This window comes from Falco naumanni, chromosome 7 (genome assembly GCF_017639655.2).
Source record: "Falco naumanni isolate bFalNau1 chromosome 7, bFalNau1.pat, whole genome shotgun sequence".
NCBI classification, from domain to species: Eukaryota; Metazoa; Chordata; class Aves; order Falconiformes; family Falconidae; genus Falco; species Falco naumanni.
The window spans coordinates 10,322,833-10,345,770 of NC_054060.1; the positions used below are offsets into that span (position 1 = coordinate 10,322,833).

Below are 22,938 nucleotides of genomic sequence, written 5' to 3' on the forward strand. Positions count from 1 at the left end.
TATAAACAGCCCAAAGCAGATTTTCCATCATCATGTAGAAATCATACGCCATTTAGAAGCCCTGGAATTAAGTTGACTTTGTAATTCAACAACAAACACAGAAGGAAAATAAATAAAAAGCCAGTGGGTTAAAAGTCAGGATCTCCCTCAGTGCTGGAAACACAGCTTGATTTTTAGCTGTGCTGCACAGCTCGAAGACTAAAGCTTAAGCCATGATATTAAGGTTCATACGGCTGAGAAGATATTGGCATTTGGGCAGACGTCAGCAATTCTTTCAAGCGAGTTACAGATACCAAGGGCTGGAAAGTCAGAAGCATTTCTGCTGTGTAAAACGTGACATGCCAAGATATTTATTCTGTTGCAAATGATGCTCCACATGAACCTTAAATACTGGGCTTCTTGCAACTGAAAAATAGGTACCCTATCCTATACACACATGGAGTTTTTGGTCCAGGCATACTGATGCTCCTGGCTGCTTTTGCTCACCCCAGCCTGTGGTCCCTTCACAGGGCATTTGGGACTTGCACAACATCGAAAGGTCCTAACAGCATGTGGCTCTGGGGAGAAAAATGATAGGAAAATGCCTCTACATTAGCCATAATAAAGCTTGTGAGCACAGACTGGGTGACAAGTGCATCTTACTAGCACTGAATACAAATCAGAGGCAACATATAACCACGTATTGCCTGTTAAATGATCAGCTCACATTTCCAGCAAGTCTTTTCACTCTATGCACCCCTAGAAAGGGTTTCTTGCTTCTCCAAAGGGCACATGGAGGAAGCAGGACAGGAGAAGGGCAGCCCGGGACACGCTGCCCACTGCAGAGCTCGCTGTAGGAGTGCTGCCAGTTCCCACGGCCAGTGAGACGGCTGCCTGCAGCAGCTTTGCTTTAAAGACCTGGGCAAGCTGCGACCCTGGAGGCCAGAGCTGCCCGACTGAGGTTCCCTTTAACCTCACTGAAAATAACAGGCTTTTTAGCTGCTGGCCAAATATTAAATGTCACTTTCATGCTAATTTTCAAGCTTGGACACAAGCATTTGTTTTTCAAAGAATGCTCCAGAAAGCCTCTGCCTTCTGCACAGATGGGTACAGCCAAGATCTAGAAAACAAACCACCAGAACTGATGAAAGTTGATTTTACTCCTTATGAAATTATTATGTGATTTTGTTGAATATAGAAGGTTACAGTTAAAACTTGGAAAAATGAAAGCACAAGATGACTTTCATAAAAAAAGAAAAAATATTGTCCGTACTTCTGCTACACAAAAAGCCTATTAAAAGCATTTCTCAATTCAGAAATTAATATTCACGTTAAGCATTTGACTTGTTACATTCATATTTTGGAAGGGCTGCTTTATTTTTTTTGTTTGTTTTTTTTTTTTCTTTCTTAAATAAACTCTCTCCAATTTGCTGCCAGAAAACCCTGAACCAGTGGAAAGAAGAGGGAGCCAGCATATCCTGTTGAGGGTTAGATCATGTCCAGCTGCATAAAAAAATGCAGATAGACAGCAGGGAGGAACTCAGCAAATGGGATTTTGGGCTCATGGGACGTCACAGGTTCAGGAAAAACTTTATTGCCCCCTTGCTATGATTCCAGGTGCCACAAAGGGCAGAAGATAAAGGCACAGCTCCTGCCCACTGTGCTCAGGCTGAGTGTGCAAGGACACAATTGCTAGTATTTCCATTGCACATTAAGCTCTACATTAACCTTGAAATGAGCCAGGACCATAAGGCGCTGGTGAACCTTCAGTTCATTAATAACTCTTTTTGCTCCCTAGAGAGATTACATTAAAAATAAAAAAAATCCAATTTTAATTTCCCTTGAAGTAACTTAGGAAATGATAATTCTGATTTAACCTTGGGCGTTCTTAAGTTTTTTAATTTTTCTTTCAAATAGTCTACCAATTCCCCTGAAGGGAGCAGTAAACTAGTTGTCTGTAAATGGAGATTTACTTGGTCACCAGTTGTATGCAAGTGGGATTAGAACTTCATCATCATTTTTAGAGCATCATGGGTGTACGCACACACAAATGAAGAGCTGCGCCAGACAAATAACAGGTTGCCCATCCAAAAGGGCTTACATTAATTACGTTAATCCAGTAGAGACAGAGTACTGTGATTAAACAGTCTCTGCTGCCTGGGATTTGGCTGTTATCCAGTGGTAATCCTGCACAATCTGTGTTTGAAGTGTGTGTGTGTGTAAAGGGGATACTCTAACCACCTACTTTCCACATCAAAGACAAAGAGTTGGGTAGATAACAGCATCCTTAGATGTAGAAACAGTTCCTGGAGAGCAGCATCTCCAGAGACGAGACCCAAGTCCCTCAGCTCAGCTCCTGCAGAGCAGCCAGTCTCTCCCTTGACTACTGTGAAACCAAGGACACTGGGGACTTGAATTTAGGTAGTAACTGTAATTAAACCCCAAAAGTCTCGTTAAGAAAACGCAGAAGTAGACACAAGAAACACAAACCTGGTGCAGAACCATAACACTAAGCTGCTTCCTATGTGCCTGATACAGGTCAAAGTCTCTTTCAGAGGGGAGGAAGACTCAGCCACACTGACCCTCTGTGCTGACACCTGAGGTTAGATTTGGACTCCCACTCCAGGACAGAGGAAACTCTGGACGGGAGGCGGCTCATCCTCCTGCTACACAGAGAAGTCTACTGTTTGACAATAATTTAAATGTCACCTTCAAATCTCTCTTTTCTTCAGCCCACTGTCTCTACCAAATCATGTTTGTGACCAGCCGAAAAGGAAAAGACCACTCAAGCAACTGCAGACACTTGGTGCTGCATAGGCAGGTTGCACCTAAGAAGCCTTTAACCTGGGTTAAGGTTAAGTAAGCCTCAACGGTCAGTACTGGACCTTCTGCTCCTCTTTCACTACCTTCCCACAGAGGGCTAGAGGTTAAAAGAATGGAAGGTGCAGACCCTGCAAAATTGGGCCTGTGACTGCTTTGTGCCACTTCCCATCTTGCAACACTAAGCCACCTTCACTCCAGCAATGCCTGCCAAGCATATGCACTGTCCCCAGAGGCACAGAGGGTGGCATGTGGAGTGACACAGCAGGCTGTGGCTGTGACTCTGCTCCTAAGTTTCAGCACGGTAGAAGGTTATCCTCAGCTTCTGGCCCAGCTGCCAGCAGACCCTCACCACTTCTGTGAGGACCCTGCTGATATACTATCCACCTGCTGTAACTGCAGCTCAGCTTATTTATTTGCTCTGTCTTTGGCAGGCTGTCTCCCATCCAGAGGCATCTCCCAAGGAAAGGCAGTAACAGCCCCAAGTCACTGCTAGCAGGCATGAGGAGCTCTGACTACCCACTGAGCAACTCCTCCCAAACATCACCTTTAGCAAACAGACAGCAGTTCTGTGCTACCCAGAACAGCTCCAGAAAGAAGCTGGCAGGAAAAACAATCACGTGCTGAACTTCAACTTACAGCAGTGCCCATGTGGACTCCACACCATACAGCAGCTGGATCCAGCACTGAAGGCTCCCAAGGAGCAGGACCAGATACACAGCTTCTGGAAGGTGAAATAGAAAAGGTCTGCTCCTAAACATCAAATCCCCTTTCTTCACTCACAGCTGACAATGAAGCAAGATGTTAAAACTAAAGGGATCTATTTAAACAAATCCCATTCTCTCTCACATCCCTCTCACTGAAAGAAAGTCTCCAGGATATTGTAGAAGAACCAAGAAAAAGGCTGAGGTCCCAACCGTACTTTTCCCTGCTTTGCACAACAGAAAGTAACAAGTGAAAAGGCAGGTCTGAAGGAATGCTTGTTACCAAGTTGCCTGGACAGAAAACAGAGGTAGTAACTTAAACATACACACTCACAGAAGACAGCAGGAACACGACTAAAAGCTATTTCAAAATTCCCAGTCTCATTTGCCAATTGAGATGCTACACATGGCAAGTCATTTCTCTGTCTCTGCATGGGAGATGGGACAGAAGTCTGGTACACAATGCAAAGAAACGCTCCTCAGGCAGGAATCAAAAAGCCAATGCTTGGGAAGTGCCTGGATAACACGAAGTGCAGATCACTGCTACCAAGGTCTAGCTTGCAGCGTGTTCTTTCATACGATAGCAGAAAACCCCACTCATACAAGAAGGGAAGAATGTGCAAGTATAGCCATCCTGCTACCAACTTTGTGGTGGATAAACTCACTGCAAACTGTTAAAAACCCAAACTTGTGTTTGCTGTACCCATGATTCCCTGAATCTGAACTCAAACAGAGGTGCTTTTTGATGAGCTGCTGACAGCTAATTAGTTCAAGGTTCGGGTTTTGTCTGAAAAACTCAATATCCCCAGCATGAAGAGCAACAATGTTTTCATTGGATCAGCAAAACAGGGCAAATGCAGCTTTTATTTTTCACCCTAACCCTAGATGGGGGAGGTATGGCTCATGCTCGGAGCCACACGGCTGGGAACGAGTTTTGCTCTGTAGCTGTGTAACATCATCCAATTCACAGTTGGAGGTTTTCCAGTTAATAGAACAGCCATATGGGGCATTAAAAAACAAAACCAAAACCCAAAAGCATTTCCTTCCTTTGCCACCTCCAGTCTCAAAAATGCCTCCAAAAAATGCCAGCCCAAAAGTAAAACAGCAGTCAGTGGTACTCCTGAAATTCAAGAGCATATTTTTTTTCTTACAAGCTTTTTAATCAATGCAAGTGTTAGCAGCACCTTTGATCAGTGTGCTAAGGGCAGAAGACAAATAACAATGGATTGGACACACTAATTAGTGTCTTCAGTAAACACTAGGATCTCTTTGGGAACAAGGCTCCTAGCACACTTGCTTCCCCTCCTGACACCACCCACACCCACCATCAAAACACACTGCTTATTCACAAAACAAGCTTGCTTTGCAAGAAAACTGAGACCACGTGCGTCCCATGGTCTAGGAGGAGGCAAAAGCCCTTGAGAATCACCCAACAACTGCGATCCAGAAAGGCAACATTTAGCCCAGATTCTATTTAGACACCTAATTCCCATGGTTATCGATTAAAATAACACCCCCTTAATTTTAACAGAAATTAAAGATCCTTTTGATGTGAAGATCCAGGTTTCTGTAGACTTAATGGAGATGGCCCATATCATGCTTCTGCTGTGTTGGTTCAGCTCCTGTCTTAACTCTAGTTGCTTTAATACCTGTGCCCCCCAGCCTTAATATGCTGCTGCTTACCTCCACACTCCACCTCACTTCTGTCAGCATCCTTATTCTTGCTTTTGCTGCATGCAGCCTTTGCTCCTGCGGATTTCCCAAATCCTTACTCTATCCTAAGTCACCTCCAATAGCTCCCTAATGCACTGTACATTCAATTTCAAATTGCCTTCCTGGACTGCAGTAAACAGCAAGGACTGTCTCAAGCATATCCTTATCCCATGCTATACTTCTTTGATTTTGTCCTCCTCACTCTGCTCCTCCGGCTCAGCTCTAGAATTTACTGCCCCTCCAGGGCTAATAAAGCCCAAATTCGCTGATTTTAAGGCACAGAATAAGTCTCATCTGTTTACTTAGTCTTGGAATACCACAGGACAGCGAGGCTAATTTATTAAGAAAGCTTCACTTGAGCTGCTCTAATATCCACGTTACTATGGTTTTGGGGGGTACAGAATGTGAGACCAACTCAAGGAGCTACAGACGGGTGCGTTTTATACAGTAACATTGGAAAGCAGCACAGCTTCATTTTCACTTCTCTCGTTTACCTGAGATTTTCACTTCAATAGGTCTTTTATGCATGGGCAAAATCCATTTAAAGCTACATTTTTTCACCTAATGGCATCTGCTCTAATTTTTGCCAGGGACACCTGCCTGTGCCTTACCCCCCCAACCCCAGTGCACCTTCTCACCAGTCCAAAGAATTGCTGGAGCACTCTTTATCAGTGGTGGGATGTGGTGAGGCCACGGTGATGGGACAACTGCCATCTCTGGCAGCAACAAGACCTTTTGACAGGCAGATGCAAATTCGAAAATACCTTCACTCCAGGAGACTGTTTCACGCCCACTTCACTACCTTCATAGCCTTGAAGCCAAAATCTCAAGCATCCAGGCAAAAAAGTAACAGACTTGGGAAGAAAAATGCACCTAACTAGGAGATGAGAAAAGCCATTGGGAACTGTGGAATTCACTGCTATTTCTGTTGCACAGGCTGTAAGTGTAAGTGAACTTCAAGAGCAACTGGACAAGCCCAGGGCACGCATCCCCCATGCAGGTGGCTCCTGGAAGCGGGTTATGGAGCAGCATGGAGTCCGACTGCCCTCAGCCTGCTTCTTGTGCCTCACTGACCACTATGCATAGACAATGGTAGTCTCAGTTTAATCATCCAACTCCTGGAGACAAATTAAACATAGTTTGCAGAGGTGGAGCAAACTAGTGCTAGCAGACAAAAAGCCAGGACCATGAAGCCCTCTGAAACTGAAAATGAAGGAAGGTCTGCACCCAGGGAAGATATGCTGCTTTGCAGGAATGCAGTAAAATGTTTTAGGTCACTGAGCAACGAATGGGCACTGGAGTCAGAATTCCTGGGGTCTGTTCTCACTCTTCTGCTAACTTGTTTTATAACCCCAAAGGCATTGCTGTAGTAAGAGTATTTGTTTAACCCATGCTTAACTTGATTGCTGCTACTACTTACAAACCAAGCACCTCCAAGGAAGCTAAGCACCTAATAATGGGCCATGGGATCCAATTACAGAAGAGACCAGATTTCCGTTTGATACATAATCCTCACCAATGTGGGCAGCGAAGCAAAGCTTGGAGAGACAGGAAGTATATTTTACCGGACCAGGTGACAGCTGGGAAACAAGAAGTAAATCCTTAAGTGTAAGTAGTCACACTGGTCAGAACAAGATCCACCAAGCATGAACATATGTATGTGTGTTTTCCAGCTGCCTCAGCTGATCAAATAATAGGTGTTATCTCTCCCTATAAACCTCTTACCCTCTGGCACCTGTGAGAAGATCTTCACAGCTTACACAGAACTATTGCAAATAGTTTTAGTTTCCTGCAATGCTACTTCTTGCATAGTCTACAATACAGTGTGCTTGCCCACCACCAGTACCAGAACAGCATGCTTTTACAGAGGACATAAAAGACATACATTGACATAAATTGAAAGCACAGTAAAACATCCTTACACTTGTGTTGCTGGAATGCGAGTTTTTATGTAAAGTGTGGAGGGGAAATATTGAATACACACCCCCCTATACAACAAAGACATGCCTGAGATGAACAGAAAGCTGAGGCAACCAACAGCTGAGGACAGCAAAGCATTAATCAATGCTCAAGACACTTTGGCAGCATGGCCAGCATAGTTTGTAGCTCACTTCTTGTATGCCACCCCCCTTTTCAGTCCCCCCAGCATGCAGTTTATAACTCTGCAGAGGGAAAGCTTTCTCTAACAAGTATTATTCTTTTGATGATCAGTCTGATTGAATTAGGGCATCCATATGTTGTTAGCTGATGACTAACAAGATACAGGTGGTCTTTCATCGCAAGGGTAATTGGTCTCTGCAGCAATGACTAATACAGCAAAGTCGTCCCAGTTGTCTTCTTTTTTCCCCCCAATATTATTGCTTTCCAACTCTAATAAGCAGTATCACTGTCTTGTACAAACAGTTACAGCGGGAATGGTTTGTCCAACACTGAGGATAGGAACATACAGAAAACCACAGGGAAAAAGCAAGGTAAACAGAGGCAGACAGTGAGGAAAGAATTGGTGCACACTGCATCTTGCTGTTCTACCTGTTTGAACTCTTGAATTTCTGCAATTACTTTGATCTGCTGCCTTTGGCCAGATCCTGCACCTTGTAACAGAGGCAGTCTTGTTTAGCCACAGTGAAGTACTCTGAGGTATTAAGTCAAAGAGCAATGTGACATTTTGTTAACATCCATCCGAGAAACTATTTAAATCCTCACATTTTAATTGGTCAATGAAGGGCCAAATTTGGACAGCCTCCTCCAGACAAAAATCCCTATTATTGAAATCAAAAGGGGGCTTACCAAGAGCAGGCCTCCTTCCAAGGAAAAGCCAAATACCTTATTAGCAGCACAGTTAATGAAATAGCTGTACCTTGGCAAAAGGGAATTTGAAAAAGGACTCTCAGAGCGCTTTCAAAAGAGCAAAGTTCAAAGGAGCAATTTAGGGACCAAACTCCAAACTGTGAGAAGGCAAAGACAGAAGGATTTGTCCAAAGCCAAGGAGACAGCCAAGGGCCACGGTGCTCACACAGCCTGTTCCCTCCCCGGCCCTGCTCTGGGTGCTTTGGCTGCCAGAGCCACCAGCAATGGCCAGAGGGGACCTACCCACAGTGCAGACCCCTCATCCCTTCCCTGAGCCCCCAGCCCTGCAAACTGCCTCCCATGAAACAGAGGTCAGAAAGCCTTGAGTTTACTCCCAGGGTGAACTAAATCCTATACGTGAAAGGGGAACATCACTTTTGCCCTGTACTTTCTTAAGACCGAGCTTCTGAGATGCAGCTTATGGCCAATTTCACCGCTCTCCAACTCAGTTTAGGTCCTTCACTTGTTTTCCTTGTAGGTTTGGAAGACACAGCTGACTGACAGCTGGGAAGCGACAGGTTAGTCCATGGGGAAACACCTTGGCACCCGGCTTTCCTGCCAGCAAAGCTGACAGGGCTCGAAAATACGTAGGCAGATCTGCAGTGGGTTAAATGTTAAACCCCCAGCACCCAGTGACAAGTCTGCCAGATGAGGTGACTCAGTTTGTCACAGAGCCCCTGTGCGTGCTGCCTGCCCCGAGGCCACGCACCACACCAGGGAAGGGCTCCCACTCCACTGCCTCGTCTAATGGCTTATAAGGTGACCAAGCAGCACATCAAGGAATTTTATGTTTGTTTTGCAAGGTACCCACCACTTGTGGCCACACTTTTTCCTCCAGGCTGGTCCGCTGGGGCAGTCAGACATTTGTAGTTATTGAGGCTGCAACAGTGCCTCCACGGCAGCTCTGCCGCGGGGCCTCACAAAACGGGTACTGCTGGGCCATCTTACACCTTTGATTCATGTCACAGCTACTCCTCTGCGGTTAACACTATTAAATTTTTAATTACTCAGGTTCATATATTGGACCTGTCACATCGGTCAAGCACCTGTTGGGTGTCTCATACCAGTTCTGCACACAGCCTTGAGGGAAGCCTCGCCCAGGGCCTGATCCACCATCGCTCCTCGATGTCCCTCACAGCCTGTGGAAAAAGCTCTTCCCACCCTGTTCCCCACAGCCCTGAAGCAGCTCTGCTCTTCTGGCTGCTCCGCCAGGGAGTGACCTGCACCGAGCCACCAGCACACAGCAAAGCAGTCACGATAAAAATGCAACTTAACAGCAGCTTTGGCAGCTGAGCACTGCCAGGCCCCAAGTATCAACAGGCCCGTATGTTTGTGCCGTGGCACTACGCAAAAAAAAAAAAAAAAAAAAAAAAAATCAGTTGAGCACCTCACCCAGCCACAGGAGAAGCAGTTGTGAAAGCAGGAGTTTTTGTGACAGTTTTGTGTTCTCTTATACAGTCATATAAACACCTGGTCCCACGGATAACTGGGGAGGCATGGAGCCGGCTGGCCAGCTTTCCTTGCAGCTCACAACATGGCAGACATCACCAAAAGCGGCAGGGACAGGGGTCTGAAGCCCTGCCAGCATATGGCAGGATGTGTGTGTCAGGATATACAATAAACCAGTAACTATTTGCAACTTGAAGGCAGCACTTACCTTTCAACACTACCTCAGGTCACTGCCCTTTGCTGCAAGGTTACAGTGGTACAGCATAATTCATGAAAGCCATCTCTTGCTCACTTGGCTGAGTATGAGTGGGATAATAATTTCTGACAAGTCCCAAAATATCCTCCATACCAAATTCTTTGTTTCGGTAGGAGAAGAGGACAACATAAGCCTCAGTATCAGGCAACAAGGCTTCCACCACTACTTTGAGGCTAGTGCCCTGATTCATGCTGGCGAAGGAGCACATCTTGTGCCTTGTCCCACCATGAGAAGGCACACGCTAAACACAGCTCCAACTTTCCCCAGTGCCAGCTTGTAAACTGGGACCTTCTGGTCCGTCTGGAGGCTCCTTATGTGTAATGAGCTGGGGAGTCTCAGTTGAATTCCCAGAACTGGCAAGACTGACAGCACATGCCAGCTCACTCCCACCTGCGCCATCAAGGCGGTACAATACAGCCTTCAGCTCTTGACATGAGCAACTCAGCACTTTCCAATCTATTTAATTAATTTTATGAACCTTATGACTAATATGTACTGTCCTCTACATATCTGCCACTTGAATGACAAGGGCACTGCTTTAAAGAAGGTGCCCCACGAGTCATGTACCTCGCTAGGCTCTCCTGGTTGACAACTGTTTTAAATACACTACAGAAAGAAAACAACACGCTCAAAAAATGAAGTGATTTTTACAATACCCCAGAGTCAGCAAGTCCCAATTAAGACAAAAATCAGCTGCAGAGTACACAGAGTAACATGGAAACAGCTCCCACCCTCAATGTGCTCTCACACAAAGTCATTTGTGTTGGACCCAAGCTTTATTTACTTAGTTCATAACAAAAAAAGCTATTAGCAGAAGGTTAAGGTAACTGGAACAATTGCTGTACAGTAATGGAGCCCACAGCGGTTACGACTTTGTGCATATATACATTTAATTGAATAAATACATCAATTCAGCTACCGCCTTTCACAACTCAGCCTTCTTGCCTGCAGTGGGGAAGGTTATTCCCATTAACTGATTATTGTTACTGCTCTATACACCCTACACACTTGTTTATGTTTCCATTTAATTTTCCGGGATATTATGAGTAGCACTGTAAAAGGAAACATGTATAACCAAGCCAGTCCTGCTGACACAGAGCAAATGAGAACACAGATCTCTCCCCAAAGGGGAATAATTATAAAAGGCTGCAGGTTATCAATGGATCAGTGGGTTAGGCCAACGTAGTTAATACCAGTATATCTGCATGAAGCCATGCGGTTTAATCTGATCACAGTTAGCCCACGGGGAAGACAACCCAGTGAATCTGATGCAAAGACACCTTCCAATAATGAACAGGTATCACAGCACCCACACTGGCAACAGCACTACTCTTAGTTTAGTGTTAATACTGTATCTTTCTGAACCCCTTGGAGACTGTGGCAGAAAGGAAAGGCTCCTTAAAATCACCTGTAGGAGGATGCATTTACCAAACAAAATGATTACAAAATTCTGTCAAGTTTTTAGGCTAAAAATATTACATACATAATGAAGTGCATATACCAGCAAGTAGAAACGCAACTACCTGGAAAATCAAGTGCTCACACTTCACAAGTGCATGTACCCACACAGAGGGGGACAAACTCATCAAGCAGCTTGTGGGTATTGAGCGGGCACACGGACAAAATACGATGGATGTGAAGTCAACTAAGACCCAGTGTAAAAGACCTAGTAGAAGCAGGCTTTAAAAGGAAAAGGGTTAAGGCAGGCACAAGGCTAGCAGAGCCTTAAGTGGGTGAGCTCAGAGAAGCATGTTCCAGCAAGAAGGGCTAATGTGAATAAAGTACCTATGTTGCTTGCACACCACAAGTAAGCACACAAGGAAGGAGTACGGCCAAGTGGGAAAGGCTGTGAAGAGTGAAAAGATAAGCAGCCAGGATGGGCAGAACTGTACAGACCTCCCAAGTGCCCTAAAGACCTTTCAATCAACATGCGTCAACAGAGGGCCTTAAGAGGCCCATGATATGACCTGTATGCTAGAAACAATTATTCCACTTGCTATGGTTTAGAATTGTAGGTTCAATCATACACTTAGAGAAATTAAGAGAAAATTGGAAAGGGTATGATAGAGCAAAATGCACTCATCTGTGCAAGACTTTTCAGCAGTTGGAGACAAAACTAGCAAGCAGCTACTGGAAACCTAAGTGAATTTCTTGGAGTAGGGGGATGGAATAAAAAAATAATATCACTGAATAAAAAAATAATCTACAGAACTGGGGACAGAAACAACGCCCATCTCAACATATTTTTGTGGGTACCCAAGGCCCTCACTAACTTTACACAGAATCTACCACGCTGTAGATACCAAGCTATGTACAGAGAATAGATTTCCAGCCTGACAGCCAAACATCTGCAAAATTTGCTCTTTCAGCTCTAAATTACTCGTGTTTTTCAGAATTACATGGTGTGCCCCTGTTGTGGTTCAATCCCAGCCAGTAATTAAGTACCATGCAGCCACTCACTTGCTCACTCTCTACCCCCAGCCCAAGAGGGATGGGGAGGACAATCAGGAAGGAATATAAAACTTAAGGTCTGAGATAAGAACAATTTAAATATTTAAATACCCCCCCCCCCCCATAATAATAACAGTTATAATGAAAAGGAGGGAGGGGGAGAGAGGAATGAAATCCAAATGGAAGGGAGAAAAGAAAATAAGTGATGCACAATACAACTTGCTCACCACCCGCTGACTGACGCCCAACCAGTCCCTGAGCAGCAATCGGCTGGCCCCTGCCAAACCTCCCAGTTTATATATCAAGCGTGACATCCCATGGTATGGAAAATCCCTTTGGCTAGTTCAGGTCAGCTGTGTCTCTTTCCAGCTCCTTGTGCCCCTCCACCCTGCTCACTTGCAGGGCCTGAGAAACTGAAAAGTCCTTGACTTAGTATAAACATTACCCAGCAACAACTAAAAGCATCAGCATGTTATCAACACTGTTCTCACATCAAATCCAAAACACAGGCCTGCACCAGCTACTAAGAAGAAAATGTACTCTATCCTCCTAGCTGAAACCAGGACAGCCTCCCAGGAAAAAAAGAGTTCTAAAAGCTTTGAAAAACCGGGAGACATTTGCTATTATGAAATGTGCTGTCACTGACTGCTCATTCTACAGTCCTTCAAATACAGTAATTTACACACAAGAACACTGGTTAGACAGTAGGGGTACATCCTGTGGACGGTTAAAGTTTTCAACTGGTTTCTATGGCTTTTCCTTTAACGGCATTGAAGACATTTTTGCTGGTTTATTAAATCCAAAACCTCGTTTCCTTTTTTAATTTTTTCTTTAAGTACTCATTACTTAGAGTTAATCAATATCAGATACACAGTAGATGAATGACTTCAAAATTCACAGCAATTGCTTAGCTTACCAACATGAGCTTCCTAATAGAAATCCAAGTTCTGTTTCTTTGAGTCAACATTTTGTATGTGGTAATACAAAGCCCAATGATTTCAGCATCTTATGCTGATAACTTACTATTAACTCACCACCATAAATACTAACTCTCAGATTTCATTCTTGTCAGTCAAGAAAATGTTTCTGCTTCTCCAAAACACAATGGCTGCTGTCATTTTGACTGATGTAAGCTACCATAAGTGATTTTTCAAATGGACAAATTTATCCCTGGAGACAGCAAGAATCCAACTAGGGCACGTTTGTCTTCCTCTGCAGCAAATCTTGAGTTGGTGCTTAAAGCAAGCACGAAAGCACCAGAAGCAAGAGCGAGTGTTTCTCTATGACTGTCATCACAAAAGAAAAAGTGCTTCCACACATATGACACAGAATAACCCCACACTACTGCAAAGGTCAAAGTCAGCAGTAACAACGCTCGGTCCTGTCCCCCTTACTGTGTTAGTCCCATCTGGGCAGATGTAGGAAGAGAACAACATCCTGTTGAGTTCTCCTCCCACACCAAGGGTAACAGCTGGAACAACCGTATGATAAACCAAAATACACACAGAAAAAGACAGACAGAAGCCTGGGAGATGAGACAGAAGAAAGCAGCTAAACAGACACATCCAGCAGTGCTGGGTTTTCTATTTTTCCGTTCCTCTGCCCTGCCACAAAGCTGACAAGAACAGCTCTATGCCCCTGAGCACACTATGTTCAGGCACACCTTTGCACCATGAATAACTCAGGAGTGCTCATCACTCCTCATCACCTACTCCTTTACTCAAGACTTGCCCCTTGTTACAGCAGTTTCTGCAAGTCAGCAAGGAGTCTGAAATGGTGGGCCCTGAACCTGTGTGTGTGTCTATGAAGTTAAACACTGAGACAGCTTCAGCAAACTTAAAGAGAATTGCCAACACATTAAAGACCAACACAGCATTCTTTGGAATAAGCCCCACAATCTGGCAGTGCTCCCTCCAACATCAATATCAATTTCCTCCATCAATAGGAGACAGAATAATAGCAACTTCCTCTATATAATGCAGTCCTTAATTGTCCCAGATCAAATACTGGCTCCCAGAGGCTATTCATTCTGCTCTATAGGTAACCATGCCCTAGACAAGCTGCAACAACTTTTATCAGCAAATGTTAAATGCTGCAGGAAGCCCAGAAGGCACGTACGGTGACTGCTAATAACATTAATCTACCACATCACTGCACTGGCTCTAACTAAACACGCAAACCACTGCTGAGAGCAACGTGGGTACTCCAGTGACCAGAAAACACTTGCAAGCTCTTGCTCATCTGAGAGGCAGTAAATCCATACAGCTACTGGCAGATCAGTTTTCCTCCCACCCTGTATCAGCTCCATGACGCCTCTGATCCCCCTCCTAATTACAAAGTCTTCATTGATTTCAACAGAACTCAGCAAGACCTAACAGAAAACGAACTAAAGAGGGAAATGTCAAGTGAGTCATTAGCAGGTAGAGAAAGGAACTGTGTAGTAAGCAGTCTTCAACATACTTTTCCTCCCTTAAAATCGAGGGAATCCTTTGACATTAGCGAAGCTGCAGCAATAACGAGCCCTGCATAGTCTGCAGGAGTGAGGAATTCCTCCACTCAAAGGAGTTACTTATGCCAAATGCCAATAAATACACAGGTAAAATTAACCTGCTTGTTTGGAAACCTCTAGATGAGAGTTCAGATCTTAAATACAAAAGCAGACCCGAACAGAGAGAAGCAAACAAAGCAGCACCAAACCAGAAGATTTTTCCCAACTTCAAAGAGCTAAGGGAATTCCTTTATTTTTTCACCTTTTGGCTGCTATTGCCAATGTTACGACCGCTGTGTCGAGCTCAGATGCTGAATGGGAGGAGAATACATTTCCCATCATTAGCAGGAGCAGGTATGGTCCCGCTATCTTTCTAACTCTGTTATGGCATAAATGCATTTTCTTTTGAACATCCTTTGGTGTATACTTCCACGCATTCATCTTTTTGATTTGATTTACCCTCGCTTACCACAACACAGCCCTTCTTCCTAAGGCTGGTTACTACAGCAACAGAATCTGTTTGAGTTTGGTAGCAACACACTGTGAGCATAAAAAAAATAATAAAAAAAAAATATCTACTGTTAGCTCAAGAAACATGAAACTACATGTCAGCAGCCCATGCCACAGAGATATCTTCCTGTAATATCTCACCCCTGTCTCTCTAATTATGAAACTCTATGAATCCCCACCTCCTTGGTTGCGCACAAGCCTGAGCGACCTCTGCCTTCAAAGGATGCACAAGAAGTGTACTGCCCGTGATCTCCTGTGTGCCTGTCACTGCAGAGAAACCACAGCGAGCCAGATTTCATGGACTTCATGGCCAGAAATATATTCCACAGATGCTATTATTTGCAGTAGTGGTTAAAGCCAAAGTTTTACTTTAAATTCCATATGGTATCACATCTGCATTCTTCTGCACATACGTATTAGTTCTAATACAAAAAGAAGGTGGTTTCAGGGAGGGTTCTTGGGGTTTTGGTTTGTTGTTTGTTTTTTAAAACTAGAGGAATCTTCCTGTATTGTCACTTCACTGCAAAGAACCTGTATTAGATATTGTAACAATTTACTCCACTTAACTTGTACAATTCAAAAGGAATGGAAAAAAACCCTCTCTGTTCACAGAGTTATTTCTATCTAATTCACTGCCTTGGGACACAAGAGGGCTTTTATTGCAGCAGGTGAACAATTACTAGCACTTAGCTGTCAGGTGAGAGACAGCTTCTTCCCCTCCAGTACAATACAGCCCAAACGTAGCATATATGTACTCAACATTAGCAATGTACTAAAGACAGCACGAACTGGTCAATGTGATCATTTCTCAGCCGCAGCCAGCCATGACAGAAAGTTCAGCCAGGCTATTACTGCTGTTATTAATTAGTTTCTATCCTGAGAGAACAACCTATGCCAGATTTGCTCCTAATTTAAACTGAGGGAACTTACCCAAAAACGTTTTATCCGGTCACACAGTGTAGCCCCTACTGAGTGAGCGTGCTATTATGAGAAAGCAAACTGATATAAATATAGCATGGTGACAGTATACACTCTGCAGTTATTTCCTCTGCAAAACAGAGAAGAATGAAGTGGGTAAACTGTTCAGCCAGCCTTCTGCTAAGGCCACTAAAAATTGCATTGACTACAGCAACAAAAATCATCAGTTAAAGGCAAATCTAAGCAAATAATTCTCAATGTTGTAAACATAGGAATTTGACCTCCTCTGAAGTATTCACAAACCTGAAGACATATACTTTTCTACCAGCTGCTTATCCATTTATATTCCTTCACAGAACATTTTTTTCCTGTAGTTTTTTCTTGTTAGCTTTTATTTTTGCTAGCCAAATTGATTGCAGGTTGATGTACGAATTAATCATCCCACATCTGAAAACCTACTTGTGATGGATAGGCTGGGACAGGGTAGATATTAAACTTCATTGCTAGTATTGCTGATTGGTTGAGTGTGCATATACATGCACTCTTCTGCAACCCATAATTCATACATAGAAATTCAGAGTATGATTGCCATAGCTAAAGCCAATAAAGCAAATGACCCCAAAATGCTTGGTTTTTCTTAAAACCCTACATGGAGAAAGGAACATGGTTAGGAGCATATGTCTGAAGGAAAAATAACGAAGCAGCATATAGTAAGCAGAAATCATTTTCTGGCAGTATTTTCCCAGCTACAGTTGAACTGCCAACTTTAAAGTAGTTATTTTAGCATACAAGATGAATGTATCTCAGGAACAAAAAGATTCGCTCTTCTAATCCTTCTCTCATGCACCCTCCTCAATCCTCTTCTCAGATATGAAGCATTGCTTTAAAAATGCCCATGGAACAGACTGAAAGAAGTTGCTGGGCCTCTATATAGTTATTTATAATAGATAATCTTAGAATCAATCTTAATTCCAGCTCATCACTTATGGTGTTGGCAAAGTTGCTCCAATGAATTTAGTCTCATCATTCATCTTCGGGTTGTACAGTATCTTGTATTTTATATATCATCCTGCTTTATCCAGTGGATCCCTCACAAGCACTTAGAGAACCAAGTGAAGGTGAATAACGATCCAAAGGCAAAGCCAAACACTGAAATACTATGATTTTATAGCCCGCTACAAGAAAACATGAACACACTTCGAATATGCAGAAGAATCTCTTTAAGTAGAGTAGCAATACATCCAAGAATGCCACAGTGTGCTATACAGTCTTTTGACCAAGCCTCTGCACTGTCCCAAGACACTGAATGCCACTCAAAGTTAGCAGGACTGTTTAGCTTTGCTGTCTATGGTCATACCCCAACTGCATTCAGTTATGCTTGGGAACTTGACAAAAATCTCTTTGCAAAAAAACCCCAAAAAACAGTAATGGGATCATCCATTCAATTGAAAGTTACATCAAGACAGGAACAATGGGACAAGTGCAGAGTTTTGGTTACTAGAAACCACACTAACAAGTGCACAAGGATCACACTAATGGTGGCATGCACTTCACTGATTTATTGCACTGGAGCCGTTTGTCTAGTGACAAGTCCTGTAGAAAGAAGAATGAGCCAAGCCGGTAAGTTCTTTCAGAGAACAGCTTCATCCACAGCATCCTCTATAAACCTGCTGGAGAGGGTACTTCTGCCGAAACCCATGAGCACTTTACCCCAGTAACAGAGATGTTTCATTAGGTAACTGAAGCCAAATCTCCTATCTTAACCATCTGGAAGAATTCTGCAACATGATCACCAGAATCATGAGTTCTACTTCAGGCTCACCATATCTCAAAATAGACCTCACTAGCTTCCGCATCCCATTCCGTTACAGGGATCACGTTATCTAGGGTCCTGCTATAGCATGCTGGGTCACAGCACCTACTCGCTAAAATGATGGTGGTAGTGACAAGACATGAGTCTCCTCTCAGTCTCCTTATACTGCAATGATCACTCAGACACAGACAAATGTTTCAGAACAGGGAGAGAACTAGGGTATCCTGGGGGAGGTAGGGAGGGAGGAATAAATCATCGTCCCATATGCCACTTGGAAATTCTTCAGCTAAAACTCAACCATAAGCCACCAATTTAAAGCAATCTGGGGAAAAACAATAGGAGTAGCAAGCATCTTCCTCGTCATCCAGTAATAATCGCCATGGCTGTCAACCTTTACCATTGCTACAATGAAAGCAAATATCACTGTGCTTCCCTGCTGCTTACAACTGCTTGGTGTAGAGATCCATGCCAAGTTACCTTCACAAGCATAGCAGCACACAGAGAAGAGGCCTCAAGGCATCCCTCCACCGGTACCAAACAGAAAACAAGAGTGAGATGCCAGCCCACAAGGAAAGCCTTCGGTGAGGAGTTGTTCACGGAGCCTTACCTATGTACAGGGAGGAATCTTTCCGCCTCACGTGGTCATCAATGTAGGAAACTCCCAGGGGCTGGACAGGGGTAGCACCAATGCCCAGGAGGACCTGTGCTCCAATGAGCAGCAAGTACATCATGTTGGTAGCAGTCCTATTCCTGCAGATAAGGTCTGGGTCCGGTCCCTCATCGCTGGTGGACCCATTGGCAGCACACACATCCCTCCCTTCAGCCCCCCAGCGTATTTCTCCTGATTCATATTCATACTGGTGGGTTAGAAATTCAGGCAACGCGGAAAGGAGGGCACCCAAGGCCATGACTATCCCTCCACATCCTATCAAGCGTGGCCGGTGTCCTCGGGCTCCGAAGTAGCTCACGAAGAGGATGAGGGCCAGGTTGCCAATCTCGAAGCTGCTAGCAATGACGCCCACGTCAGCACTCTGAAGGTTGAATCGTCGCTCCAAGGTGGTTAAAACACTCACCTACAACAGAGAAACCCACAGAAAATTACCAAAAGGAATATGGCCTGCCTTCCACCCTCTCCATGTATCCTGCTAAAGCATAAGTTTCCTTGACTTTCCCTTGGAGCCAAAAACATACACATCAAGGACATCCAAATCACAGTATAGTAGTAGTTGACATCCAAACATAATCTGACCGTTGAAATACAGCCATATCAGAAGGTCCTAATACCAAGTGACATTTCACAACCTACCACCTGTCTGAGCACATGCTCACTTCCAAATTCCTGCGTACATCGATGTACATTTTGGATGCTTGCAGACACCCATGACTCCATGACTGGTTATCCCCTCTTTGGGCTCCCCTTCTATCTGAATACACAGCCTTCACTCTGCAAACACCACCCCACAGAACCAAGGCACAAACCACACCAAGCTTCACTCCATGCACCCAGTCCTTCCCTAGGAATCAACTGCAGTTAGCAAGCAGCAAAAAACCTTGCAGATTCTTGGCTCATACACCAGCACAAGGCCATCAAGGCAGTCAGAGACAGTGATGCACAAACAGGCAATTTGGCCGGCACAGTAGGTCTCTATTAAAGTATATAAATAAAACACTGATCAAAGGGTTTAAACCCTCTGTGGATTGCTTAATGACACTTACAGAATATTTTTGAGAAGACAGGCCAGTTAAGATTTGCATAGAAGTTTTAAGTCCACCATGAAGAAGGGAAGATTTAACAAAAAGTGGTTATTTAACACTAAGAAGAGAGAAGCACATGAATAGTCTTCAAATATTTAACACTGCTGTGAAAAGGAATGACCTGTTCTTTGTAATCAAAATAGGCAGGACAAGAAGTGACAGGTTTAAACTGCAGCAGAGATTGCTCAGGTTAAATACAAGGTGGGGAGAAACCAGACTTTTACTGGTAAGGATTGTGTAGCTGAAATATGCTGCCTGGAGAGGCTGCAGAGGTCTTTAAAACAGCAGAGACCAGCATCTGTCAGGAAAGACACACGTATGACTGATCTTGCCATAGGGCAGGAAAATGAACTGGATCATCTCTTGAGAGCTCATCCAGTCCTGATTACATGGTGCAATGAAACACAATGTGGATTTTCTGCAACAGTCATAGCACTGATGAAAGTATGAAGATGAAACATTAGGTAGCTCACTTGCTGTCATCTGTGCTCAAAGGAGAAAACTCAGCACATTCTCATGTCTATAGCAGTGTCCCCTCTTATACAGAAAAAAAAAAAAATAACAAAAGATATCTTCGACATGTCACAGAAATGCCAAAGACTTTTAGCTTGGATAAAAGACTATCTTGTTTTTCAGATTGCAAAAGATGAAGATATTTAAGGTTGTCCTAACACAGGAAAGTTTCTCTATGAAAAAAAGAGATAGAGACCTCAAAGCATATCCAGATAGCCCCTGGATAGAATAAAAATAGCCTCCCACTGGAGGCACCGAAAATCTTTACTGATCAACCTCATGAAGCAGGAGCCAGTCTGACCAACTTTAAAGTATTCTGACAGCAGCTCTTCTCTGGGGCAGTCAGCCTATGTTAGGGTATACCAGGGCACAGTTGGACAAAGAAAGCCCCGTCAGCAACTAAATAGAAAAATGGAAACAACCCACTTCTGCTGCTTTGCATAAGCAAAAACTCCCAAACCTGACCCTGATAAATGTCCAAGTCAGATTTCCAAACTAGACTGTTCTAATGATTTCTGAAAATTCAGCCTTCATCCCATACAAGCAGTTTTCATTTTATACTACCACCGTAATCCTTCCCCTCTAAAGAGCCAAGAACTGAGCAAGGCAAGAAAAAAACCCAAAACAAACTAAAAATCAAATGCTACGACTGAAGGCAACGCAACAGCAATAATTCTTCCCCATGGCAAAGCCAAGTGACGATGTGCATGACAGAGGAAGAGGAGATCGCCACTTCATTTGAAACACTGGGTGGTGGTACCTGTTGGGATGAAACTGATCTGATTCACCAGTGGAAACAATGTCCTCTTGTGTGAGGGCACAGCACAGCCTGTCCCTGCTCCTGCAACCTCGTCTGTGCTGCTCCATGAGCAGTGCTTGAGCACACATCTAACAGCAACATCACTGTTCCCAACCATCCAGGGCGACAGAGCTCAGCAGATGAGGAGAGACATTGCTAGAAAACACTATGTTGGTATTTTCAAAGCAAGGCACACCAAGGTGGAGGGATATGGACAGCATCCCATTGACCCAGGCAGTCCCACAAGACATTCATATGACAGAGCTACATTTATCACCCACAACACTGGGCTGGTTTTATTGCAAGGTGTGATTGCAAGGGCTGATGTAGTCAGACTGGTAGGACTCCAGACTTCAACACCACGCAGCAAACACCAACAAAAAAAATCTAAGAGATGCAAAGCCCCTGCTGTGGGAGCTTTCCTTCACACTACTACCTCCAGCACATTCCTAGAGGAACTCAGTTATAGCCGAGGTCCCATGAACACCAATTTTGGCAGAATAAGGAATCTCTCCAAGATGAGTATATAACTCTGAGCATGCAAAATTCTGTCTGTAGTGCCCATTTCTGAGCTGTACCTAGATAGGAAACTCATAATTACTCATTACAGCTGTTTAAACTGAGGCATAGAGAGCCAAATATTAATGAGAGAAATACAGTCAACAAAATTAATTTGTGATGGAGTAATTTAGGCTGGAAGATTGAAAGCCAACAGAAGCGATTTCCCAAGGCCAACTGGTATTAACTAGCTTTAGAAGTCTCTCCCACATTTTGACCTGGGTGCCAAGTTTTAGGCTTTTACCATACATATATATATATATACACACACAAGTCGCTAGAAAGCAGTATGGTATTTAGAACCACTCGGATGCCACACCTTACAAGGGTCAGATTTTTGGACAGCTGGATTTCAGATAAGAAACTGCACCATTTCTAAGTGCAATTCACAGTGACAGAGACAGTAAATTGGTGACAAACCTGGGAACTAAACCCAGAAGTCCCAGTTCTCATTCTGCTCTTATTTCAGTGGGATTTCAGTTGTTCTCTTCCTTTTTGAAAAAGTTAAACCATTCACAATACGGAAACAGAGTCTCACCATCCCCTAACTGTTTCTTGCTTTGCTTTGGTGTAGAGACTGAAACAAAGGGAAGAGGAGGACACCGAACACAAAGAAAACTCCAACCCTCCTGATAAAAGCTGGCAGCTCTCCTTCTTCCTCTGGCTGGACTGCACTGCATTTCCCAGCTTGCTCCTTCTGGCTGTAGCACTGTCACCCAGTGCTACCAGGTCTGCCTTTATGAAGTGGGGTGCTGGGAGGGTATGGTGAAAGAACAATCACATCAGCCTTAAGCATTCAGAGGAAAACAGCATCCAAGTACAAAGTGCTGAGACCAGCACGAGCAGAGTAGCCTCCCAATGCTGACAGTCATGGGGAGGGGGAGGGGGGAATAATATCCCAAAATAAATACAGGGCTGGGAAATAAACTGTCAACATGCAGCTTTTTAGCCAGAGAACACCAGGAACACAACTGCATTACAGCCAGGTGGCTGCAGTGCAGACAGCACAGCCTAAATTTTTGCTTTGACATTGGCTGTGACCTTAAATACACAGGCCGACTACAAAATCAGCGTTAGCGCAGCAGAGATGCTACCGGCATTTATTCAAAACAAACCTCTGCCCATGGCTAGAATCATTCTCCTACTCGCCTCTATACCCCACCTTTCCGAGGCTTCCTGCATATAAGGTGTAACCCAAGTACTTGCAGTTTGTGTATGGGATGCTCCCAGTGCCCTTGTAACTGTTAGGTAAAAGGGCACCGTACTGCCCGTATTTCCTTTCACAAGCCTGCTCCCCAGCAGAGTAGCCATCACAGCTCCTAGACACTAATTCTGTCTATCAAGAGTTACATAAAATGCTGCAAA

At 44.0% G+C, this 22,938-nt stretch overlaps 1 protein-coding gene across 1 annotated transcript in view; it reads right to left on the bottom strand.

Moving 5' to 3' along the window:
• SLCO3A1 (solute carrier organic anion transporter family member 3A1) overlaps positions 1-22,938 on the bottom strand; it is a 144,672-nt gene that overhangs the window by 100,727 nt on the left and 21,007 nt on the right. Inside the window, exon 2 of the mRNA XM_040601820.1 lies at positions 18,556-19,021. Coding sequence (XP_040457754.1) covers positions 18,556-19,021 — 466 coding nt within the window. The remainder of the gene's footprint in view (positions 1-18,555; positions 19,022-22,938) is intronic.